A 27,643-nucleotide genomic window follows, 5' to 3' on the forward strand; every position below is an offset into this window, starting at 1 on the left:
GATTTGTGTGAATAAACAAGAGTAAAAAAAAGTTGTAGATGTATTGAATGAACGAATAATTAACCAATAAACTTTGTTTGTGGACCACCCTAATCCCAGTTATTTACGTTAAATTAACATACATTTTCTGAGAAGATAAATAACCTACTGATTCAAAACAACATGTACTACATGAGCTAAGTATCAAACGTTTTCGAAGATGCCGTTGTCTGGCTTTACGAGCTGTAGCCTGCAGTTAACACAAAATATGGTGTACTGTTATTGAGAAAGCCAACATTTTCTGTATTATAAATGAGACTATATGATACGACAGGCCAAATTGATTATTTTTGTGATGTTGTCCTACATTAGATGTATTTATTAGACAGGGACAAGGTGGAGTCGCAATTCAACTGCTCAGACATGAGATGTATGTGGCAGGGACTCCAGACAATCACGGATTACAAAAACAGACACCGATGCCTCGCTCTGGACGAACTAAACACCTTCTTTGCCCGCTTCGAGGAAAACAACATCGAGCCACGGACGTTCGTGAGGACTCTGTGCTCTCGACGTGACAAAATAATTTTAAGCGTGTTAACCCTCGCAAGGCTTCCGGCTCAGATGGCATCCCAAACTGTGACCTCAGAGCATGTGCAGACAGGCTGGCTGGAGAATTTACAGACATATTCAATCTCTCCCTATCCCAGTCTGTTACCCCACTTGCTTCAAGATGTACAATATTGTTCCTGTTCCCAAGAAAGCAAAGGTAACTGAACTAAATGACTATCACCCCATAACACTCACTTCTGTCATCATGAAGTGCAGTTATATTGCAGTGTCCTGCAGGTATACTGCATTCTGACAGCAGTTATATTGCAGTGTCCTGCAGGTATACTGCATTCTGACAGCAGTTATATTGCAGTGTCCTGCAGGTATACTGCATTCTGACAGCATTTTAAGTGTTTAAATTTCTTTCATTAGTCCATTGTTGATATAGTCCAACAACATTTTGCATGTCAGCAATTAAGTTATCAAGATTGTAACTTTCAAAATACAGAAATCTGGCCTGTATGATGCATATGATGCATTTAGCTTGCTAGTTAGCTAGCTAGGACACGGTGTCGCCTCTGCCTCCCGCCTGCTGTGTACTGGGAAGACTAGCTGGCTAAGCTAGCACACAGTGTCCTTACGCTCCTGCCTGCCGAACACCTGCCCTCAACGTTAGAACTGTGGGAAAACAGTGCCAGATAAGCGGGGGCGAAGGACACTGTCTACCGTTGTATGGCTAGCTAGCTACCATTGTCGCCCCCGCCCCGTCTTGTGTGGGGTTTATCGGCAGCTGGCATCCAACGTTATTGTGCATTAAAGCCACGTACTGGAGCGCCCCCATCTCATGCCTGTCCTAGCTTAAACATCGACCAATATAAGTATAAAGAGGGGTTCCTGCAGATGCAGGAATGCCCACATGCAGGAATGCCCCTCCTCGTGCAACTGGGTCATGGACTTCCGGACGGGCCAACCCCAAGTGGTGAAGTAGGCAACAACACCTCTGCCACGCTCATCCTCAACACAGGCAAACACAGGGGTACATTCTCAGCCCCCTCATGTACTCCCTTTTCACCCATGACTGCTGTTCATGCACGTATCCAACTCAATCAGCAAGTTTGCTGATGACACAACACTGGTAGGCCTGATTACCAACAACAATGATACAGCCTACAGGGGGAGGTGAGAGCACTTGCGGGGAGAAGTACCAGGAAAATAACCTCAACGTCAACAAAAGGAAAGAGCTGATAGCAGATTATGGACTAAAGGAGGAAGTAGAGAGAACACGCCCCCATCCACGTCGATGGGGCTGCAGTGGAGAGGTTCAAAAGATTAAAGTCCCTCGGCGTGCAAATCACTGACAACCTGAAATGGTCCCTTCACACAGACAGCATGGTGAAGAAGGTGCAATGGTGCCTCTTCAACCTCAGCAGGCTGAAGAAACTAGGCTTTTCCCAAGACCTGTATGAACTTGGACAGATGAAATGTTGAGAGCATCCTGTCGGCTGTATCACCGCCTGGTATGGCAATTGCACCGTTCGTAACCGCAGGGCTCTCCAGAGGGTGGTGTGATCAGCCGAACACATCACCAGGGACACACTGCCTGCTCTCCGTGACATCTATAGCACCCGGTGTCACATAAAGGCCAAGAGAAGATCATCAAGGACCTCAGCCACCAAACCTGTGAACTCTCCTACCATCTAGAAGGCGAAGACCGTACAGCTGTATCAAAGCTGGGACAGAGAGACTGAGAAACAGCTTCTATCTCCAGGCCACCAGACTGTTGAACAGTCACCACTAGCCGGCCTCCGCCCTGTACCCTGTACCCTGCCCTGTACCTTAATCACTGTTCTAGCCGGCTACCACCAGATACTCTACCCTGAACCTTAATCACTGTTCTAGCCGGCTACCACCAGATACTCTACCCTGAACCTTAATCACTGTTCTAGCCGGCTACCACCCGATACTCTACCCTGAACTTTAATCACTGTTCTAGCCGGCTACCACCAGATACTCTACCCTGAACCTTAATCACTGTTCTAGCCGGCTACCACCCGATACTCTACCCTGAACCTTAATCACTGTTCTAGCCGGCTACCACCCGATACTCTACCCTGAACCTTAATCACTGTTCTACCCGGCTACCACCCGATACTCTACCCTGAACCTTAATCACTGTTCTAGCCGGCTACCACCCGATACTCTACCCTGAACCTTAATCACTGTTCTAGCCGGCTACCACCCGATACTCTACCCTGAACCTTAGTCACTGTTCTAGCTGGCTACCACCCGATACTCTACCCTGAACCTTAGTCACTGTTCTAGCTGGCTACCACCCGATACTCTACCCTGAACCTTAATCACTGTTCTAGCCGGCTACCACCCGATACTCTATCCTGAACCTTAGTCACTGTTCTAGCTGGCTACCACCAGATACTCTACCCTGAACCTTAGTCACTGTTCTAGCTGGCTACCACCCGATACTCTACCCTGCACATTAGAGATTGCTGCCCTATGTACATAGAGTCATTGAACACTGGTAACTTAAATAATGTTTACATACTGTTTTACCCACTTTATATGTATATACTGTATTCTGGTTCCTCAAATATACTAACTACTGCTCTACAGTACAAATCAAATAAAACGGTATTAGTCACGTGCCGAATACAACAGGTAGACCTTACACTGAAATGCTTACTTACGAGTCCCTAACCAACAATGCAGTAAAAAAAATATATATGTATAGCTAAGAATAAGAACTAAAAGTAACAAGTAATTAAAGAGCAGCAGTAAAATAACAATAGTGAGACTATATACAGGGGGTACTGGTACAGAGTCAATGTGCGGGTTAGTTGAGGTAATATGTACATGTAGGTAGAGTTATTAAAGTGACTATGCATAGATAATAACAACAGAGAGTAGCAGCGGTGGATTTGTATCTATTATGGATCCCCAGTAGCTGCTGTCAAAGCAGCAACTACTCTTCCTGGGGTCCAGAAAAATAAAGGCAGTTTATACAATTTTAAAACATTACAATCCATTCACAGATTTCACAACAGACTGTGTGCCCTCAGGCCCCTATTAAACCACTACCATATATCTACAGTACTAAATCCATGTGTATGTATACTGTGTATATTATTGTGTGTATATTATCGTGTGTGTGTGTGTGTGTGTGTGTATGCATGTGTCTGTGCCAATGTGTGTGTCTCTTCACAGTCCCCACTGTTCCATAAGGTGTTTTGTTATCTGTTTTTTAAATCTCATTTTACTGCTTGTGTCAGTTACTTGATGTGGAATAGAGGTCCATGTAGTCATGGCTCTGTGTAGTACTGTGTCCCTCCCATAGTCTGTTCTGGACATGTGACTGTGAAGAGACTTCTTGTGACATGTCATGTGGGGTATGCATGGGCCATTGCTCATCCAAATATTTATATGTACATATTCTTATTCATTCCTTTACACTTGTGTGTATAAGGTAGTTGTTGTGAAATTGTTAGATTACTTGCATGGTCGGGAACTAGAAGCACAAGCATTTCGCTACACTCACATTAGCATCTGCTAACCTTGTGTATGTGACCAATAACATTTGATTTGATTTGAAGGCGAGGTCAGTACAGGTGCATCAAAGCTGGGACCTAGAGACTGAAAAACAGCTTCCATCTCAAGGCCATCAGCCACCACTAGGCGGCTTCCACTTGGTTACGTAACCCTGCACCTTAGAGGCTGCTGCACCATATACATACACATGGAATCACTGGTCACTTTAATAATGGAACACTAGTCACTTTAATAATGGTTACATATTTTTACTATACCCTTCTCATATGTACAGTTGACGTCAGAAGTTTACATACACTTAGGTTGGAGTCATTAAATCTTGTTTTTCAACCACTCCACAAATTTATTGTTAAAAAACTATAGTTTTGGCAAGTCGGTTAGGACATCTACTTTGCATGACACAAGTCATTTTTCCAACAATTGATTACAAACAGATTATTTCACTTATCATTCACTGTATCACAATTCCAGTGGGTCAGAAGTGTACATACACTGTGCTTTTAAACAGCAAGTTGACTGTGCCTTTAAACAGCTTGGAAAATTCCAGAAAATGATGTCATGGCTTTAGAAGCTTCTGACAGGCTAATTGACATAATTTGAGTCAATTGGAGGTGTACCTATGGATGTATTTCATGCCCTACCTTCAAACTCAGTGCCTCTGCTTGACATCGAGGGAAAATCAAAAGAAATCAGCCAAGACCTCAGAAAAAAATTGTAGACCTCCACAAGTCTGGTAAATCCTTGGGAACAATTTCCAAACAACGTAAGGAACCACATTCATCTGTACAAACAATAGTACGTAAGATAAACACCATGGGACCAGGCAGCCATCATGTCGCTCAGGAAGGAGACGCGTTCTGTCTCCTAGAGATAAATGTACTTTGGTGCAAATGTGCAAATCAATCCCAGAACAACAGCAAAGGACGTTGTGAAGATGCTGGAGGAAAAAGGTACAAAAGCATCTATATCCACAGTAAAACGAGTCCTATATCGACATAACCTGAAAGGCCGCTCAGCAAGGAAGAAGCCTCTGCTCCAAAACTGCCATAAAAAAGCCAGACTACGGTTTGCAACTGCACATGGGGACAAAGATTGTACTTTTTGGAGAAATGTCCTCTGGTCTGATGAAACAAAAATAGAACTGTTTGGCCATAATGACCATTGTTATGTTTGGAGGAAAAAGGAGTCTTGCAAGCCAAAGAGCACCATCCCAACCATGAAGCACAGGGGTGGCAGCATCATGTTGTGGGGGTACTTTGCTGTAGGAGGGTCTAGTGCACTTCACAAAATAGATGGCATCATGAGCACAGAAAAATATGTGAATAAATTAAAGCAACATCTCAAGACATCAGACAGGAAGTTAAAGCTTGGTCGCAAATGGGTCTTCCAAATGGACAATGACCCCAAGCGTACTTCCAAAATGGCTTAAGGCAAAATGGCTTGATAAGGACAACAAAGTCAAGGTATTGGAGTAGCCATCACAAAGCCCTGAACTCAGTCCTATAGAACATTTGTGGGCAGAACTGAAAAAGCGTGTGCGAGCAAGGAGGCCTACAAACCTGACTCAGTTACACCAGCTCTGTCAGGAGGAAAGGGCCAAAATTCACCCAACTTATTGTGGGAAGCTTGTGGAAGTCTACCCGAAATGTTTGACCCAAATTAAACAATTTAAAGGCAATCCTACCAAATACTAATTGAGTGTATCTAAACTTCTGACCCTCTGGGAATGTGCTGAAAAAAATAAAAGCTGAAATAAATCATTATTCATTACTATTATTCTGACATTTCACATTCTTAAAATAAAGTGGTGATCCTAGCTGACGTTAGACAGGGAATTTTGACTTGGATTAAATGTCAGGAATTGTGAAAAACTGAGTTTAAATGTATTTGGCTAAGGTGTATGTAAACTTCCGACCAACTGTATTGTATATACTGTATTCTATTCTACTGTATTTTAGTCTATTCCATTTCGACATTGCTCTTCCTAATATTTATGTACTTATTTATGTAATTATTTTACTTTTAGGTTTGTGTGTATTGTTGTGAATATTTTGATATTACTACACTGTTGGAGCTAGAAACACAAGCATTTCGCTACACCCGCAATAATATCTGCTACATATGTGTATGTGACCAATACAATTGGATTTGATTTGATATGTTGGTTACTTTCGAAATGTAATCTGTTACAGGTACTAGTTACCTGTCCAAAATTGTAATCAGTAACGTAACTTTTGGATTACCCAAACTCAGTAACGTAATCTGATTACATTCAGTTACTTTTAGACAACTTCCCCCTTAATAGACATTAGAAGAAGACAAAAAGGTATGTTACCAATTGAACGACATCTTTCGTAGGATAAATCAATGTTAAAGTTTACATAGCTGGCTGTTATGCAGGTGAATGAGGACCCAAAAGCGACTTGGCGAAAACAGAGTTTTTAATCCAGTAAAGTTACTTTACAAACAAAAGGCATAATACTACTCGTAATGACGAGAACAGACTGGAGACTTGATCAAGAACTGCAGGTTGCCTCGGGAAGGCACTTGAACGTAGCAGTCTCAGACACCTGCTCACCACGCAGCATCTGAGGGAAACACGACACGACAGGGCAATACATAGACACAGCACGGTGAACAATAGACAAGGATCCGACAGGACAGGAACGGAAAACAAGGGAAGAAATAGGGACTCTAATCAGGGGAAAAGATAAGGAACAGGTGTGGGAAGACTAAATGATGATTAGGGGAATAGGAACAGCTGGGAGCAGGAACGATAGAGAGAGGAGAGAGAGGGAGGGGGGAGAGAGAGGGATAGAAAAAGGGAACGAACCTAATAAGACCAGCAGGGGGAAACGAACAGAAGGGAAAGCATAATGACAAGACAATCTAAGACAAAACATGACAGCTGGCCATATATGGATGTTAAATTTTACTTTGTAGGTTGGTTATGTAGGCTTCTTCTAACCCATCGCTTTCTACTACACATAATAATATGATTAAATTACTTCTTTACATTAAAAACCAAACTCTATCAGAAATCTAGTCATTCCAATAAATGTTATACCCCTTGATCTTCAAGAATAGGACTTATGGAAGTATAGATCAACCAAATTATTTGACCTGAGTATAACCCCAAAACGAAGCCCTACTCTGTTGTTAATGATTTTGTTGACATGGAGAGCTGATTGGGCTCATTGATATATGTATATATTCAAAAGTTTGGACACACGGGCCTCCTGAGTGGCACAGCAGTCTAAGGCACTTCATCTCAGTGCTAGCTGTGTCAATACATATCCTAGTTCGATCCCATGCTCAGGCCGCAACCGGGAGACTGTCACGACTTCCGCGAAGTCGGTTCCTCCCCTTGTTCGGTCAACGTCACTGGTTTTCTAGCCATCGCTGATCCACCTTTCATTTTTCCATTTGTCTTGTTTTGTTTTCCTTCACACGTGGTTTCAATTCCCTCGGTATTAGACATGTATATAACCCTCTGTTCCCCCCCATGTCTATGTGTGGAATTGTTTGTTGTTTCGTGTATGTGCACGCTACACTGGTTAGCGCTGGGTTATGTTACCCGTATTGTGTTTAGTGTTCTTAGTGCCGTGTGTTTTTGTTCGCCTAAATAAAAGGCTCTGTTTGCTACCCAAATTCTGCTCTCCTGCGCCTGACTTCCTTACATGCCAGTTACGCATACCTAACAGAGACCCATTAGGCGGCACACAATTGGCCCAGCATCGTCCAGGTTAGGGGAGGATTGATCTCTGCCTGTGTGGTTCCAACAGTGAAGCATGGAGGAGGAGGTGTGATGGTGCTTTTCTGGTGACACCGTCTGATTTATTTAAAATTCAAAGCACACTTAACCAGCATAGCTACCACAGCATTCTGCAGCGATATGCCATCCCATCTGGTTTGTGCTTAGTGGGACTATCATTTGTTTTTCAACAGGACAGTGACCCAACACAGCTCCTTGGCATTCTTTCAACAAGCCTCACGAGGAATGCTTTTCCAACAGTCTTGAAGGAGTTCCCACATATGCTGAGCACTTGTTGGCTGCTTTTCCTTCACTCTGCGGTCCAACTCCCTCACAAACCATCTCAATTGGGTTGAGGTTGGGTGATTATGGAGGCCAGGTCATCTGATGCGGAACTCCATCACTCTCCTTGGTCAAATAGCCCTGACACAGCCTAGAGGTGTGTTTTGGGTCAATGTCCTGTTGAAAAACAAATGATAGTCCCACTAAACGCAAACCAGATGGGATGAGTAGGTGTTTCCAAACTTTTGACTGGTACTGTAAATATGATCTGTAAGTCCACAAATTGATGTATCAACTACAGCTTGCCCCTTTAAGTCTATCAAAAGTGTACGAGTTTGAGCATGTGTACATTAAGCCTATGTACGTAAGCGGTACCGGTGCGCCAAGTCTAGGTCCAAAAGGCTTCTGAACAGCTTCCACCCCCAAGCCATGACACTGCTGAACAGCTAATCAAATGGCCACACTGACTATTTGCGTTGCCCCCCCCCCCCCTTTTTTTTACGCTGCTGCTACTCACTGTTTATTATATAGTATCTATGCATGGTCACTTTACCCCTACCTACATGTACATTACCTCAATTACCTCGACTAACCTGTACCTCCGCACATTGACTCGGTACCGGTACCCCTGTATATAGCCTCATTATAGTTCTTTTTTTGTTGCTCTTTTATTATCATTAACTTTATTTTATTTAGTAAATATTTTTTTCTTAACTTAAAACTGCTTTGTTGGTTACAATTAAAATTTCCCATTACCTAACATAATCGTTTGTGGTGCTTTCGCCGTAAAGCCTATTTGAAATTGGACACTGTGGTGGGATTAACATGAAGTGCATCTTTAAAATGGTGTGGAATACTTGTATGTCTGAGGAATTTTAATTATGAGATTTCTGTTGTTTTGAATTTGGCGCCCTGCACTTTCACTGGCTGTTGTCATATCGATCCCGTTAGCGGGATCTCAGCCATAAGAAGTTTTAAGTGAGTTTTTGAGAAGTTCAATCAGGATTTCTTGTGTCTCCTGATGGTTTCGGATTTCTAAAACTTGAAATATTGTTCATCATCGGTTATACTAGAGACATGAGGGGTGCCATAGTCTAGGGTCTACACCAGACATTAATGGTTATCATGAGTTCCATGAAGTATAAGTACCCATACCTGCCAACGTACTTGAAGAACAGAGTGGTCTACAGTATATCAGGCAGCAGGAAAGTACACCTCTCCCTCCCTGTCGCTCTGCCTGGGGACTCCATGGACAAGTACATGCTGGCTAAGCTATAAACATACACCTCAGTTCAGTACACATTGTATAAGTTATAGACAGATACCTTGGTTCAGTCAAATCTGGGCATCTACTCAATGAAAAATATCAAAGTAAGAAGACATATGATCATAAAACATGTCTTTTCTACAAGAGGGCATATTCGCACAACCAATGAATTAGAGCCATTACAAAGGAATCAGACGCATCTAGACTACCATCTAGTGTCATGTTGGATCAGATATGGACGTCACATAGCTGACGACAACCTATCCTTGGATGCCCTCATCACGATGGCCATCCGTCTGGATAACCTGCTTCGGGAACGTCAGTACCCCCATCGCCTCTCTCCCTCCTCCGTTGATCATTCTGAGTCTGAACCCATGGGCTACACGCCTCTCCGCGGCTCAACGATGCCGTCATAGACAGCTGGGCCTCTGTCCTTGCGGACAGGACGGGCACCAGCTTCAACGGCGTCTGGTACATTCTAACTTGGGGTCCACGTGAGCAGAGGGACAGCCACGTGATTATCCGTCTCCTGGGTTAAGTGTGAGTATTCTATCATCATCACTTTCCGACGAACCTTTCCCAGTAACGATTTCACTGGCTGGCCGACCTTCATGTTTTGTTTCTACAGCTCTAGTGGACTCCAATGCCGCAGGTGAATCTTATTGACCAGGCCCTCGTCTCCTCCCTTAACATCACCACATACCCACTCTCCTCCCCTTGTCCTGTTCAAGCTCTGGATAGTCAAGCACTAGGATCCAGGACAATAACACACATCACAGCACCACTCACCCTCACCTTGGAATCCATGATTAAAGAAAGCCTTCCCTTCCTCATCATCAGTGCACCCGTACACAAGATCATCCTCGGCCTCCCATGGCTTCAACGTCATAACCCCCCCCCCCCATGATGCTCCCGTGTTCACAATCCTGGTAATCCGTCTGGCCCAGCTGGCTTTGTCAACGTCTTGCTCACATCGGCTACCGAGAGCGTTATCACCCAGTCGTCCAGAACAGCTGGTGCTCTCGTGCATGCTTCAGTGTTGCTTGCCTTGAAGTGAGGATAAAAGGCATTTAACTCGTCTGGTAGGCTCGCATCACTGTGCAGCTCACGCCTGGGATTCCCTTTGCTGTTCAGCAACGCTCCCCATCCAACCTGACATAACTTGAGAGGATCTGCAGAGAAGACTAGGGGAAACTCCCCAAATATAGGTTTGCCAAACTTGTAGCGTCCAACCAAAGAAGACTCAAGGCTGTAATAACTGCCAAAGGTGCTTCAACAAAGTACGGAGTCTAAATTGTAATGTAAAAGGGATATTTCTGTTTTAAATGTTTAATAGTTTTGCAAAAAATTCTAAAAACCTGTATTTGCTTTGTCATTATGGGGTATTGTGTGTAGATTGATGAGGAGAAAAATGTTTAAATTTGAGAAGGCTGTAACGTATCAAAATGTGGAAAAAGTCAAGGTTTCTGAATACTTTCCGAACAAACTGTGTAACTCTACCAGTGAATGTAATGCATGTACAGTAGCATTGGCTAGGGCACATAATAATACAACTCTGTCTACTGTAAAACTTGTCTTTCTGTCTTCTAACAAATTGATTGATTAATGTTTACCAACCCCAATATGGTTTTACACCATTACAAAATGTTGAACATAACTTTATTATCAAATGAGGCAGATGGTCCTCTTATTTTCACATTATGGACAGGTTTTCATCGGGTCTAATCAGTTGGTCTGTGACTGATCTCCTAACCCCTTTTCCACAACCTCACTGAACGGGTTAAACAGGAATGTTGCCTGTGAAGGTAGACCACTCCTTGCCTGGCAATAATTGACTTGCGCACAAAACACTACATTCATAAAGATCAGAAAACTACATTTTCACACCGCACCTTCAACTGTGTTTATGAGGGGTGAGTAGCCTACTAGAAATGTACATGTTTAAAAATGTGTTGGATGTACAAGAATTACACACCAACTCATTTTATTGTGATGTTACAATCTGATTACAATTCAAATACATGTTAAAATAGCTTTCACAACACATGCACAAGCAAGCTTGGAGTAAATTTAGTTTAGTATAGTTTTATTTAAATTACTACAGTTAAAATGTATCGGAAACAGGTTGCAAACGGAATGTGTGATTTTTCAGGTAGGGTAAAGTCCAATAAGCCCTTAAGGAGTGCCTCCTGTAGAAAACTGGGACAAAAGAAACTGGACTGACATTGAGCATTTGTGGGCCACAAAGAGTCAAAGAAAAACAGACATTTCAACCTGAAGTAAGTGAACTAGTTTTAATATCTTGTTGAAAAGAAGAAGGTAAGGAAGTGCTGCTATGATACAGTAGATCTTTGTAAATAGTAGGTGTCTTTGGTTAATTGGTTGACTAATAACATACTTCATATAATTAAAACGCTTTTATAGTTACAGCTTGTTAAATGGAACAAACATTTCAAAACTGCTTGCGTGGGAAAAAAACATGAACTGAATATGCTTTAACAATGAATTTAAATAGCATTTTAATTTTATTAAGAGTACCTTGGTCATCCTTGTTTTGTTTTTAAAGTCTTAATACAGTTATAAATACTCCAAATATACGTGTTATCTATTTCATGGGCATATAATTGCAGTACATTACTGATTGTTTCCCTAGTAGACAACCAGTGAAGAGACATATGACTTCGTGCTGAGGTGTGACCTTTCCTGAGAGCAAAATGGAGTCGTCTGATTACAGTAAGTTAGACTTGGATATGGTGAGACTATACAGAACTATACTAATACACTACTAAAGCTACAGTCAATCCTGAGGTTATATGTAGTTTATAACAGAGTTTCGGGAAGAGAGCTTTAAGCTTCCCTGCAAACAATAATGAGTCGTTAGGACGTCCCCGGGACATCACAAAATGGTTTCCTAAAGTCATCAGGACGTTGTGTCATGGTTGGGACATTGTGTCATCGTCCCCTGGACCCAAGAAGGTCCTGAAACCAGGAATTACACAAAGGTCCCAGAGAGAATGTTCCCTTGGGACAATCACGTGACGACTTCAGGACTAGTTAAAGGAAAGTCATGAGAACGTCGTAAATAGATCCTGACATAGTCCTCAGTGACGTCCTGGGAGCGTATACATCCTAGGGCCAGCTAAACCTTGATTCACTACCTGAAGCTGCCCCCACCAGCAGAAGGGCCAGCACAACCTCGGGGGGTTGGCCCTGCCAGCAGGCTAAGTCCAACCCCGATCCACAACTATCACCCACACCAAAACCCTCAAATACCAAACTCTACCAACTGCTAGCAGCAAAACTTGTGTATTGTGTGTAGTCTGCTGTTTATTATACCGTACCACTTGATTGTGTTTATTGTGTCTCCTAACTGTGACATGTCAAAGTAGTAGCCTACAGTACCATCTTGTGGTCAGCTATTGAACTGAGCAGAATTATGATGCTGCAGTCTTCTCTAATCATTTTTTTGCAAGGGACATGCATGTAACCTACTCATGTAACCAGGATGATAATCAAACAAGATGACATGTGCCATTTAGAACCTTTTTAACAGGCAGTTCAACCTGGTGGTTATTTTTAACCCATTTCAAATTAAATGACACATGTACATTTTACTTGGCATATTTTATCATCTCAACCAATGCATTTAGTAAAATTATCATTGTTTTCATCTTCGGACTCCCATATTTTTTTAAACACACATTCTAAGATGATTGAACAAAACCAAACTGAATTTACTTAACTTACAATGGGAAATTGCAAGTTTATAAAATGTTGTTGACCTGAATGATTAAGAATTAAGAATGATTAAATTAATAATAAGTTATATATTTTTTTAAGTACTCTTGAAAAATATGCTCTACCGAGCAGTTGAGTTGCCCATTAAAGGAATGCTATTAAGTCAAAGCCAGTGATAATGGACTATGGAGAAATATTGTTATGGAATTCTTTTTGTCTGTGCAAATACAAAAATTCTTTCAAATCCATATAATTTGTTACTGTCTGTTATCTTCAATGTGTTTCACAATATCATTCAATACACATAATAAATAATTGTACTCCTATTCTAAGCATATGAACTGTAAAAGCATTCACACAAATTAAAGGATGAATAATCTGTATATTCTTGATAATAATGAAGTTTAACCTGTGCCCTCCATAGATGCTGAGTTGGTGGATGAACACAGGTCCCAGCTCATTCAGAGGGTCACCATGGTGATGCCTATAGCTGATGAGCTGCTATCTGAAGGCATGATTCATAAAGAGATGTACTCCAACATCAGTGCTGCCAGGACTAATCAGGACAAAATGAGGGAGCTCTTTAAAGCCCTCCACTCTGGAGGAAACAAAGTGAAATCTGCCTTTCTCTCCACACTGAGGGAGAATGAACCTAATCTGGTCCAGGATTTGGGTGAGTGAAGATGTACACAGACATGTAATCTTGAGAGACAGTTTGTAGAGGAAAAGGTGAAACTGACTGTTGTGTTTTAACATTTTCAATGGATTATTAGGTTGTAGTCAGAGTCTGCCACAACAATATCTTGTGAGAAAACGTATACTGTAATAACACTTTAATGTGAGGTAATTATTCATTATTTATATAATTTACATAGAATTCCACATCAAACAAGGAGATCAACAAGGTAAGCCATGTCTTTTCCACCTATTTACATATCAACATTAATATGATTCAAATAATATGATTTAAACATTGTTTTCAACAGAAAAAGTTTTGTAAAATGATGAATTGCCTTTGTTATTGTATCAATGGGTAGAGAACAAAAGCACATTAAGCCTAAAGTACAAGGAATTCATCAGAGGTGAATATGCCACAGTGCAGGAGTACAACTCTCTCCCTGGAGAACATGTGAAGCTAGATGATCGCTACACTGAGCCCCTGATCATCCAGAAACACCGTCAGCAGAGAGAGAGAGAGGAGGAGATCCGCTCCAGAGGACAGAACTTTCATCAAGTCATGGACCAGAGGGACAGCGAGACCTACAAGAGTACCAAAGTGGAGCGGCTGTTTGATCCAGACGAGCACGGAGACATTCAGAGAACAGTGATACTGCAGGGCCACTCTGGAACTGGCAAGTCATTTACCAGTCAGAAGATCATGTCTGACTGGGCCTTTGGAAGACTTTACGAAGACCGATTTGACTTTGTTTTTCACCTGAGGTGCAAAGAACTGAACCAGGCCACTGGGAGAAAAAGTCTGATGGATCTGCTTAACTACGATCAGAGTTCATCATCAATGATCAAGCAGGTCCTTCACCAGTCTCCTGAGAGGGTTCTCTTCCTGGTAGACGGCTTTGATGAGCTCAAATTCTCACTTGATGTACCTAAAGACTCCCTCCCCAGGGACCCGTGGACACAATGCTCCCCCGAAGTGACACTGAGTGGCCTGATATGGAAACAGATCTTACCCGAGTCCTTCCTGCTTGTTACCACCAGGTCCACAGCGTTGGACAAACTGATTGGAGTGGTCAAACATCCAGTGAGATACGCTGAGATATTGGGCTTTTCGGAGGAAGGCGTGAAGGTCTACTTTGAGAAGTTCTTCAAACAGAAGAAACACTCACATCAAGCCTATGACTTTGTGAGGGAAAATGAAACCCTTTTCACCGCATGTTTCATTCCAGTCATCTGCTGGATCATTTGCACAGTTTATAGGGAGCAGTTTGATGAAGGCACAGAGATGATACAATCGCTGGAGACCACCACCTCCATCTTTGTTGAATTTGTTGACACTCTGTTGAAGCACCACTGTCAGGATTTGGGTCAGTCAGCTCTTACTATCCTCCAAGGACTAGGCAAGCTGGCAGAAAAGGGAATGGAAGAGCAGCAGGTGTCATTTGACCATGACTGTGTCTCACAGACAGTGTCAGATCCTTCCAAAGTCCCCTTCTTGTGTAAGTTTCTCCAAAAGAAAAGAGTAAGTCAGACCACTATGTACAGCTTCATGCACCTCAGCTTCCAGGAGTTTTTCACAGCCCTCTCATACATGTTACTGGGTGATGAGGAAGCTCAGGAGAAAGTTAGAGAGCTACTTTCCAAGGTTCACCGTGGGGAAAAAAACAGTCACCTGCTACCCATAGTTCAATTTCTCTTCGGCATCGCAAACAAGGAAGTGGGAAAACGGCTCGAGGATAAAAAATACATCTCTTGTTCTCAAGGAACCTGGACCCAGCTCAAACATTTTATTCTGGAAGTCATTGAAAAAGGAAAGGAGGATCGAATCGTTAGACGTACAATGCAGCTTTTCACATTTCATTGTCTATATGAGCTCCATGCAGATGATTTTGTTAAAGAAGCCATGGAAACATACACAGATATTCATCTGACCGGGACTCCCATGACAAACACAGACTGTTGGGTGTTGAGGTATTGTCTTCAGCACTGCAAGTCCATTGAAAGTCTTGGTCTGAGTGGGTGCAACTTAACTGCAGAGAACATGAAAATGCTTTCACCAGGCTTGAGAAAATGTAAAGATCTTGTGTGAGTATTATTGCATTTTCCTTTCTCACCTAATAATAATAATGTAAACTGATTTATGCTCAGTATAATGTTTCTCTTGGAACCTCATAACGTAGCCAAAATGTTTAGTTTGGACATGGATATTTATTCTAATTTAAACTCTAATTATTTCAGACACTTCAGTCACTCAACTGGTTGTTTTTGGGACACTGTTTGTAGGTTGCAGGTGGACGACCTAGCCGATGATGATTTAGATGGTCTGTTGACAGCGCTGGGAGAAGGAAAGAGTTTGGAGCTGGAGTAAGAATCACATGATCTTTACTGTAACATCAAACCTTATTCACCATAAACAGTTTTCCAGTTTAATTTACTGCATCTCTACATCAACAACCTCAGACCAATTCATACCAATTATATGAATAATCATTTCTCAATAACTTTTCTACCATCAGTCTACTACTTTGAAACAACATTATTCAAACCACACTAGTCTGTTATTAGTGATGGTTCACACAAACCTTCAACAAATATCCTTCATTAAGGTTGATAACCAGATTCATATATGTGTTTGATAAAGAAATATTACATTTACTATTCATGTTTCTGTTACCATATGGATGTTTTAGGGACTGTTTTTAAAATAAAATGTGTTTTCTGTGCCTCACTCCAATTTTTCTGTATTTTTCAGTCTGCATAAGACCAACTTCTCTGATGAGAAAGTACAGGACTTGCTTGTTTGTCTCACTAAACACAAAACCAGAAAAGTTAAAATTGGAGTGAATTCCATCACCAGCAATACAGCTGAAAAATTCATGTCCCTCATCAATAAGGCACATGGAGTCTTGGAAAGCATAGAGTAAGTCTAAGATCTTTCACTCATTTAAATTATATATTGTATGATATATTATCAGTTGACTGGGAGTTACATTAAAATGGAAAAGACTGCATCTGAGCAGGCAGTATAATGTCTTATGAAATAAAGTGTTATAATGCCCTATATGAAAAGCACCGTCATGTTTGGTGTGCAAGACAGAGTAACGTGCATTCCAGGAAGCACAGGGGAATTAGAATGTACCCCTTGATGAGCACATATAGTGCACTACTTCCTATTGACAGTTTCCTATAAGGCATTATAACACTGCTTCATAAGACATTAAACAGCCATGGTCATATTGCTCTAGGAATGTGGTCATTCTTCGAAAGTGTATGTACACCAATGGAAAAATGTGCATATGAATTACAAGCTTCACTTACTATTACTGATATGTGATTGTCGCAAAATCTATTAGCTGTACGTCGCTCTGGATAAGAGCTTCTGCTAAATGTCTCAAATGTAAATGAAGTGTAGTCATAGATGTCTGTGAGCAGTTATTAGCAACTACTGTATGTCATGCATCACAATGCTTTATGCATTGATCATAAGGCATTATACATGTGCTTAATGCATTATGAGGATATTAATGGAGATTATTTATGGGAAGTGTTACCAAAATTGAACAATACATCATTTCCACAATAATACTGTATATTAAATTGTCAAGAATATGACTTATCAGTGTTTCCTCAGGCTTCATAGTTGTGGGAATGTTGCTTTGAGTGGCCAGCTACAGAAAAATGGAGTGAGGTGAGTATCTTTTAATATCAGTTGAAAGTAATCTCGGTTATAATCTTGCATTATTTGGTCAGATGCTTGATAGTCTGTCCACAAGAGACTAATTAGAAATGTGTATTTGAATGATGTTGCATGCTATAGTTGTGACATGAAATAAGATGAACAGTTGCAAAGATGTTTTTCGATGAGGTTAGTTATATTTATTTGATCAGTGGATAAATAAATGTTTTTGCTTGTGAAAGTAATTTTAGTTTATTAAGGTTGATTACGTCTTGTTAATTAAGTTATTCATTTAATAATTAAAAAAATATATTCTGTGAAGAACTCCCCAAACTCATCTTCGGTTGAAAGTGTCAGAACTACGAATGATCTGTGTCTTCATCCGAGCATCTGGCTACAGTTTGAGTGATGTAGAGTAAGTATCATTTCACATCTTTAATACCATGAATTACACATTAACCAGTGGATATCTGAATGTATTGCACATGTAATGAAGGCGGTTTAGTGAGGTACATTCAAGTGATGAGTCTGGGACCTGACTACTTGCTTTGTCTCCCCATGCTAATGCCTAGGCTTTAGCTCACCGTGCTAACCCAGTCTAGTGATGCACGGGAGACCCAGCTTCGAACCTGCATAAAGATACACAGCTGTGATTTACCAATACTCTTTGGCCTACTTGTTGCACTCAAGTTTAACTAAAGAAGTGATACTGTATCACAAATAAATGACAGTTTAACTTCCTCGTAGAAGTAATGTGTAGAAGTAAGGTGTAGAAGTAAGGTGTAGAAGTAAGGTGTAGAAGTAAGGTGTAGAAGTAAGAAGTCATGTGTAGAAGTAATGTGTAGAAGTAAGGTGTAGCAGTGAAGAGCGTTGGACCAGTGATCGAAAGATGGCTGGTTTGAATCCACGGTGAAAAAGTGAATTGCTTCTGTAAGTTGCTCTGGATACGAGTATCTGCTAAATAACTAAGTAAATAAAGATATTTATTCGTTCCTGATGACAGGTTGACTGTGTGCCGTGTGGCTGACCTATCAGACACTGGCGTGGATGACCTGCTTGCAATCATCCACCCTGTAGACAAATTAAGGTGAGGGAGTCTTAGTGCTGTACTTCCTAATTTAGCAAATCTCAAATACCTAATGTGAGCCTTTCACTGATGACTTGCATCACATATCCTTTACAAAGCCTTGATATGTGACTTGCTGCCATATAGTGATGAACTTTGCTCAACATACTGTAGCCAAACAGTGAATAAACATTCATTGGTATTCAATAATGTGTACAGGATTAAAATAATGTATTTGTATTGTATTTCAGGTTTACTATTGAACACAACGATTTAAATGATTGCGATAGTTGGAGTGATGTTCTACAGTTCCAGTCAGCAGTCGGAAGCATTGAATTAACCCTATCTGGTAATCCTGTATTTGACTTGAGAAGCTTCTTTCAGCTATTTCCCACTCAACAGTAAGGACTATGGGCTTCAATAAAATATCCACAGTACATTCATGTATTGTATAGTCTGCACACAAATACAAACATACTGTATGTCAAATATTTTCTATATCATGATTTGATTACTGCCTGTTTGTGTATTGCTGTCATTTGAATTTACCTCTACCAGTCCAGAGTGGGATGAGCATGTTGATGAACTGATCTCGCTGCTTCACCATGACACCTCTCTGGAGGACATAACTCTGATGGTGAGCAGCATGACAGAGAGGTGTGCTACCAGTGTAGTCCGTCTCAGCCAGGCCTGTCCAAACCTAACGACGATATCGTGAGTACAACCTACTATATTACCAGTCTGTGTTCACATCCTTGTTTCAGTGTTACTGATCCACTCATGACTCGTCTATTCTCTTTCTCAGCGTTAATGTAATCGGTTTCTTATTGGAGGACGGAATACAATGCTTACGTGAATCAAAGACGCGCCCAGACTGCAAGTTAGTCGTCACAGGGTAAGCATGCACTTCCTGTATATTATATCGGTTATCTGAGGTTTAAATTAACCAATTTAAATCAGCTGAAGTCAATCACAGTGGGAAACTCATAATTGGTGTAAATCATCTCTTACCTCTGCAGGCGGAGATGCAGGAAGGCTACTGTCCAGTGTACTGACAGGAAGGACTGGATGCTCAGTTGTAATGAATTTGTTCAGTGCGCTTTAGAAGGAGAAACATTCTCAGAGACAGATTTTGACGATTGTCCATGTTGTAATATTCTATAGTGACCATGACAAAAGCCCTGTTTATACCTGGAGCTAACATCCTGTGTCCTGATCTTGTCCACATTCTGATTGTGTCCACATTTTCAGAAACATGTCTACACATAGATAGTATGTGTATCATATCCATCTGTCCACAGCATCGTGATAAGATTTCTGGTCCCTCACTGTAATGCAAATTATTTCACAGATTGTCTTTCAAAATAACATTTCAAAATATTATTTTAAGACACATATTGATGGCATAAGTCAGTGGTGAAAGAAATTATTTAAAATGTATTTATTTCATTTGGAATTCGAAATAGTTTCTCTGTCCAGATCCGTCTACACTTGTAAGATATCCAGACACACTACGTGCCTAACTACTCTGATCGCAATCAGGTCACAAATAGTCTCCACCTGTCTAACAATGTGGGCACAATCAGAATGTAGACAATGTCAGGACAAAGGAAACATTTTAGAACCAGGTATAAACTGGGCTTCAGATGGTGGATGGATGACTCTGTATGGACAAAAGGTGCATTTCTCTGCCCAGGCGTTGCTGATGCATGCCAGATCTTAAAACGCCTGCATAGGTATTTTACATATCAGCTAACCACATATGTTAGGGGAGACTGGTGTTGGTTGTCACAGTACTAAGGAATTACTCCCAATTGAAATGGCGTCGGTACGGCAACTCCGCAAGGCGCATCAAAGGGCGATATGCTGAACGAACTTCTGGATGCACACGGTCTGCCCTCCAAGACACCTACAACTCCAGGTGTCGCAGGAAGTTCATGAAGATCAGCAGCCACCTGAGCCCCATTCCCTGTTCTCCCAGCTTCAGATCATCAGCCACCCGAGCCCCATTCCCTGTTCTCCCAGCTTCAGATCAGCCACCCAAGCCCCATTCCCTGTTCTCCCAGCTTCAGATCATCAGCCACCCGAGCCCCATTCCCTGTTCTCCCAGCTTCAGATCATCAGCCACCCGAGCCCCATTCCCTGTTCTCCCAGCTTCAGATCATCAGCCACCCGAGCCCCATTCCCTGTTCTCCCAGCTTCAGATCATCAGCCACCCGAGCCCCATTCCCTGTTCTCCCAGCTTCAGATCATCAGCCACCCGAGCCCCATTCCCTGTTCTCCCAGCTTCAGATCATCAGCCACCCGAGCCCCATTCCCTGTTCTCCCAGCTTCAGATCATCAGCCACCCGAGCCCCAGTTCTCCCCCAGATTCCCTGTTCTCCCAGCTTCAGATCAGCCACCCGAGCAGCCCCATTCCCTGTTCTCCCAGCTTCAGATCATCAGCCACCCGAGCCCCATTCCCTGTTCTCCCAGCTTCAGATCAGCCACCCGAGCAGCCCCATTCCCTGTTCTCCCAGCTTCAGATCAGCCACCCGAGCAGCCCCATTCCCTGTTCTCCCAGCTTCAGATCATCAGCCACCCGAGCAGCCCCATTCCCTGTTCTCCCAGCTTCAGATCATCAGCCACCCGAGCAGCCCCATTCCCTGTTCTCCCAGCTTCAGATCAGCCACCCGAGCCCCATTCCCTGTTCTCCCAGCTTCAGATCAGCCACCCGAGCCCCATTCCCTGTTCTCCCAGCTTCAATCACACAGACGCGGGCAGTGCAGGAGCATCATATGGCAAGAACTGTCCAAAAGACTGACCAAGAGCTTTTCCCCCAGACCACCAGTCGGTTGTATAGCCCCCTCAAAGCTCTTCACCCTGCCCCCCCAACCCCCTCAATGTACATTCATCACTGCTAAAGTTGATATCAAGTATAGTAATATTTTTATTCCTACTGTACCATGCAATCACACCTACAACCCAGTAAATATTACTATTAAACAATCTGAAATGGTTAACATTGTCAATTCATGTCAGCGTGGAATGTAGGGTTGGTTGTCGCAATCCAATTGCCTGACGACACACCCTAAATGTAATTACACTGCTCTATCATTCCATACATTCAGTCTGAATCTACCATCCTAGAAGTCATTCGTGTGACTTCAAAATGAGAGCCGTTGTACAAAACAAATTCAACAGTGATTGGATTGTCTCTAATAAATCTAACCAATCAGAGTATCGAAGTTGATGACATCACCATCTCTGGCCAAACCCATTGGTTTCTGGGACCAATCAGAACAGTCAGTTCGGCTGGAGCTAAGTGGATGGGTAGCCAGGTAAACGATCAAACCTATTGTAACATATTGTTGTGGGACATTGCGACTGCACTGTTGGAGGTAAGAACACAAGCATTTCACAGTGTCCACTTGATGGCTTCCAACTCCATGTTGGAATAAGATATGAGAAAAGGCCCATTTCAACTCAAGACCTTGATGTTTCTCTTAATATTGAAAATATTCTTGTAAGATATACTGATGCTGAAAAATACACACCAGGATGAAAAGTGGGACAAGCAACCCCAGTATCCCCTATAGCATTCTGTCAGTCGATGACATTGCACGCAACCATTGGTTGGCAAGGGGAGCAGGGGAACCAGACCAAACACTGGATAGAGATTGGGGAACGATTACTCTTTCACAGATTTAACGATGCGCTGAACAAATTCACAGCCATACATCAACTCAACTACTTCCTGTTCGATCCCTACAGTTAACCAACATCTGACCAAATCAGAATACTGCAGATTAGTTGCTAGGTAGAAAATGTGTTAACATTTACATTTAAGTCATTTAGCAGACGCTCTTAACACTTCAATTCACAACAACTAGTTCTTCATATTTTAGAAGCAGCGACTAAGAATATAATATTTCTCATAGTAATCCTACATATGAACTCAGCAAAAAAAGAAACGTCCTCTCACTGTCAACTGCCTTTATTTTCAGCAAACTTAACATGTGTAAATATTTGTATAAACATAACAAGATTCAACAACTGAGACAAACTGAACAAGTTCCACAGACATGTGACCAACATAAATGTAATAATGTGTCCCTGAACAAAGGGGGGTTCAAATCAAAAGTAACAGTCAGTATCTGATGCATCTGGTGTGGCCACCAGCTGCATTAAGTACTGCAGTGCATCTCCCGCTCATAGATTTGCCAGTTCCTGCTGTGGGATGTTACCCTACTCTTCCACCAAGGCACCTGCAAGTTCATGGACATTTCTGGGGGGGGGCTGGGGGCCTTGCCCTCCGATCCAACAGGTCCCAGACGTGATCAATGGGATTGAGATCCGGGCTCTTCGCTGGCCATGGCAGAACACTGAAATTCCTGAAATCACGCACAGAACGAGCGGTATGGCTGCTGTCAGGATGAGCCTGCAGGAAGGATACCACATGAGGGAGAAGGATGTCTTCCCTGTAACGACAGCGTTACTGTGACACACTGCGATCCCGCTCCAGAGTACAGGCCTGGTGTAACGCTCATTCCTTCGACGATAAACACGAATCCGACCATCACCCCTGGTGAGACAAAACCGCGACTCGTCAGTTTAGAGCACTTTTTGCCAGTCCTGTCTGGTCCAGCGACGGTGGGTTTGTGCCCATAGGCTACAAGCCCTCAGTCCAGCCTCTCTCAGCCTATTGTGGACAATCAGCACTGATGGAGGGATTGAGCGTTCCTGGTGTAACTCGGGCAGTTGTTGTTGCCATCCTGTACCGGTGTGATGTTCGGATGTACCGATCCTGTGCAGGTGTTGTTACACATGGTCTGCCACTGCGAGGACGATCAGCTGTCCGTCCTGTCTACCTGTAGTGCCGTCTTAGGCGTCTCAGTATGGACATTGCAATTTATTGCCCTGGCCACATCTGCAGTCCTCATGCCTCCTTGCAGCATGCCTAAGGCACATTCACACAGACAAGCAGGGACCCTGTGCATCTTTCTTTTGGTGTTTTTCAGAGTCAGTAGAAAGGCCTCTTTAGTGTCCTAAGTTTTCATAACTGTGACCTTAATTGCCTACCGTCTGTAAGCTGTTAGTGTCTTAACGACTGTTCCACAGGTGCATGTTCCTTAATTGTTTATGGTTCACTGAACAAGCATGGGAAACAGTGTTTAATCCCTTTACAATGAAGATCTGTGAAGTTAGATTTTTTGAATTATCTTTGAAAGACAAAGTCCTGAAAAAGGAACATTTCTTTTTTTGCTGAGTTTACTTGGGAAATGTATACATGCCTCTTACGAGAACTCCACTAAACGTTCTGAGGACAAAGAGCACTACCTGCTGGGCATAAGACAAACTGTTAAAGTCAAGGAAGTTTTAGGGCTCGATTCAAATCAGATCCAACACTGAATCTTAATTGTATTTCTTTGATTTGTCACATCCTCTCCTTGCCTCCTTCCTAAAGCACGTAGGAGAGGACCGAGGGGGAAAACCTCAGATCTATTTTGAATGTGCCTCGAGAATGTGACGAGGAGGACACGAGGATGCGACGAGGAGGGCACGAGGATGCGACGAGGAGGGCACGAGGAGGCGACGAGGAGGGCACGAGGCGACGAGGAGGGCACGAGGAGGCGACGAGGAGGGCACGAGGAGGCGACGAGGAGGGCACGAGGAGGCGACGAGGAGGACACGAGGAGGCGACGAGGAGGACACGAGGACGTGACGAGGAGGACACGAGGACGTGACGAGGAGGACACGAGGACGTGACGAGGAGGACACGAGGACGTGACGAGGATGACACGAGGACGTGACGAGGAGGACACGAGGACGTGACGAGGAGGACACGAGGACGTGACGAGGATGTGACGAGGAGGACACGAGGATGTGACGAGGATGTGACGAGGATGTGACGAGGGGGACAAGAGGATGTGACGAGGGGGACAAGAGGATGTGACGAGGGGGACAAGAGGATGTGACGAGGAGGACAAGAGGATGTGACGAGGAGGACACGAGGATGTGACGAGGAGGACAAGAGGATGTGACGAGGAGGACAAGAGGATGTGACGAGGAGGACACGAGGATATGACGAGGAGGACACGAGGATGTGACGAGGAGGACACGAGGATGTGACGAGGAGGATGTGACGAGGAGGACACGGGGATGTGACGAGGAGGACACGGGGATGTGACGAGGATGTGACGAGGAGGACACGAGGATGTGACGAGGAGGACACGAGGATGTGACGAGGAGGACAAGAGGATGTGACGAGGAGGACAAGAGGATGTGACGAGGAGGACAAGAGGATGTGACGAGGAGGACAAGAGGATGTGACGAGGAGGACAAGAGGATGTGACGAGGAGGACAAGAGGATGTGACGAGGAGGACAAGAGGATGTGACGAGGAGGACACGAGGATGTGACGAGGAGGACACGAGGATGTGACGAGGAGGACACGAGGATGTGACGAGGAGGACAAGAGGATGTGACGAGGAGGACAAGAGGATGTGACGAGGAGGACAAGAGGATGTGACGAGGAGGACACGAGGATGTGACGAGGAGGACATGAGGATGTGACGAGGAGGACACGAGGATGTGACGAGGAGGACACGAGGATGTGTCAAGAAAATACAATTGTGATTCACTGACTGTGTGTCAAATAAAAACACTAACATCTATTTGGATTTTGGGATTTGCAATTTTGTTTATTCACTTAAAGTCTTTGAAAACGCAGATGACAATTTCTGTATATAAACTGTACACAAACGCAAGGCACTATTACATTCACATAAATCACGTTTTTTCCCCCATGAAGAATTCCATACCTGTAAAAATACAACCATTGACATTTCTCAGGTACCTGTGAAGCTTAGACATCATTATGACAGCCCAGGTACAATACCGGAGAATTTGAATCTAAAAGGTACATACTCGGCATGTTATCAACTTTTGAGACATCATAGACAAAGGGGGAAAAAAAGTTCCTACTGACACAGATATTACACAGAATTTCAAGTTGAATAGAGTTTTACGTACATTGCCTTCAGAAAGTATTCAGCCCCTTGACTTTTTCCACATTTTGTTGTGTTACAGCCTGAATTTAAAATGGATTGAATTTAGATTTCTTTTGGTCCCTGGCCTACACACACACACACAATAACCCGTAATGTCAAAGTGAAATGATTTATTTCAAAATGTTAACAAAAATAAAAAATAAAGTTGCAAAAGGTGCTTCTACAAAGTATTCTCAGGGGTGTATTTCTGTATTTCATTTGAAATCACTGTCATTGTGAGGTATTGTGTATTTTATAGATGTTGAATTCAGGCAACAAAATGTGGAATAAGTCCAGGGGTATGAATACTTTCTGAATCTGTAAATACACATTCTATGAAAGACTTCACAAACACCACCAAGCCAGAGACCACAGCGGTGTGTCCGATGATGTCATTGATGATGTCATTGATGATGTCCATGGTATATAGTTCTGTCGGCCATCTTCATTTTCCTACGTGTAAAACCCTGATGAAGCTAGGGCCGTTTTAAACAAGTTCATTTTAAACAATAAAGCAGCATTTAACACCACTGACCTCCCAGAGTTGCTGACTGTCCTCTTCAACTCACGTGGCAGGAGTGGTGACATAGCAAGTGCTTCTAGGAGACTTAGTACAGTATGAAACAGAGAGACACAGAGAGAGAGAGACACAGAGAGAAAGAGAGAAAGAGACAGAGACAGAGACAGAAAGAGAGAGAGAGAGAAAGACAGAAAGAGAGAGAGACAGAGAGAAAGACAGAGAGAGAGAAAGAGCAGGTCCTGCTTGTACAGTTCCTGATAAGCCACTGAGAAAATGTGCTAAGCAGGATTTTCATTTTCCTACATAGTTACATAATTAAAAGTTAAAAACACGATGCTACATGAGGCTAGCACACCTTAGCAGATCCCCCAACCCAGCCTCTGTCCTCTTCTCCCACTTATCATCCCTGAGAGTGTGTTCAGCAGAGGAGGCTGGTGAGGGGAGGATGCTCACAATAATGACTGGAACGGAGTGAATGAAATTGTATCAAACTCTCTTGTAAAAACCCATGCGTTTGATACAGTTCCATTGATTCCATTCCACCCAAACGATGATCACATCCTCCGATTTAAAGTGCTGCCAGCGGTGTTCAGTTACAGCGCTGGGAAGGGCTGGATGGGTGACACCGCCTGGTGGCCTACATCGGTCTCTGTGTCCTCTTCTCTCCACAACCAACCTGATGAAACAGGTTGGTCTTAACAATAAAGAATAATTTGATCAACTTCCACTGTTCTCCAAGAGTTGTTGAATTTCTTCTCCTCTCCACAACCATCGTCAGGTTAACTTCGACTAAAACAGTCCTTTAGCCTTCTTTAAGTTGACTTGCTTCCACCCTGGTAATCCTTCGTACTCCTCTCTCTTCATGTCCAACGCCTTCTGCATGGGGAGAAGATCATCAATTAATACAATGAGAGACTGAGTGAGGTGGCACATTTTAACATTGTCTGAACTCAAAACAGTGCAATGTCAAATAGTGAACCGTCATGTTTTAAATCAGTTTGTGGTCCCACAAAAAGTTCCAAGTTCAAAGTGAAATACAGTTCACACAGAAGTAGTTATATTTGGGAGTCCGTGTTCCTCATCGCTGTGGAGAAAGAAAAGACAGGTGGAGGTGAGAGTGAGTGAGTGAGTGAGTGAGTGAGTGAGTGAGTGAGTGAGTGAGTGAGTGAGTGAGTGAGTGAGTGAGTGAGTGAGTGAGTGAGTGAGTGAGAGAGAGAGAGACAAGCAGGACGGCCCAAAGGAAGAGAGGAGTGAGTCAGCTCAGTGAGGATGTTGTATCCTTGAGGAAGAACAGTCAGATCATTCATCATGGTCCTCAGCCCAAACAACTCACCTGAATCCCCTAGCATCAATAGCACCTGCTTCCTGACTCCCAGCGTATCTGTTACATCAATAGCACCTGCTTCCTGACTCCCAGCATATCTGTTACATCAATAGCACCTGCTTCCTGACTCCCAGCGTATCTGTTACATCAATAGCACCTGCTTCCTGACTCCCAGCGTATCTGTTACATCAATAGCACCTGCTTCCTGACTCCCAGCGT

At 42.9% G+C, this 27,643-nt stretch overlaps 1 protein-coding gene and 1 pseudogene across 1 annotated transcript in view; one reads left to right on the plus strand and one right to left on the minus strand.

The window, feature by feature from the left end:
* The window catches only part of LOC124009446, a 37,589-nt gene extending 16,686 nt beyond the window's left edge, over positions 1 to 20,903 (plus strand). The window contains exons 15-27 of the mRNA XM_046321259.1: positions 1,389 to 1,567; positions 13,558 to 13,806; positions 14,009 to 14,038; positions 14,171 to 15,893; positions 16,092 to 16,172; positions 16,561 to 16,728; positions 17,440 to 17,496; positions 17,807 to 17,899; positions 18,488 to 18,571; positions 18,802 to 18,951; positions 19,109 to 19,264; positions 19,356 to 19,445; positions 19,570 to 20,903. Coding sequence (XP_046177215.1) covers positions 1,389 to 1,567; positions 13,558 to 13,806; positions 14,009 to 14,038; positions 14,171 to 15,893; positions 16,092 to 16,172; positions 16,561 to 16,728; positions 17,440 to 17,496; positions 17,807 to 17,899; positions 18,488 to 18,571; positions 18,802 to 18,951; positions 19,109 to 19,264; positions 19,356 to 19,445; positions 19,570 to 19,714 — 3,205 coding nt within the window. The 3' untranslated portion in view covers positions 19,715 to 20,903. The remainder of the gene's footprint in view (positions 1 to 1,388; positions 1,568 to 13,557; positions 13,807 to 14,008; positions 14,039 to 14,170; positions 15,894 to 16,091; positions 16,173 to 16,560; positions 16,729 to 17,439; positions 17,497 to 17,806; positions 17,900 to 18,487; positions 18,572 to 18,801; positions 18,952 to 19,108; positions 19,265 to 19,355; positions 19,446 to 19,569) is intronic.
* Positions 20,904 to 25,835: 4,932 nt separating this feature from the next.
* The window catches only part of LOC124009447, a 128,687-nt pseudogene continuing 126,879 nt past the window's right edge, over positions 25,836 to 27,643 (minus strand).

The sequence above is a fragment of the Oncorhynchus gorbuscha genome, linkage group LG22 (assembly GCF_021184085.1).
Source record: "Oncorhynchus gorbuscha isolate QuinsamMale2020 ecotype Even-year linkage group LG22, OgorEven_v1.0, whole genome shotgun sequence".
Lineage (NCBI taxonomy): Eukaryota > Metazoa > Chordata > Actinopteri > Salmoniformes > Salmonidae > Oncorhynchus > Oncorhynchus gorbuscha.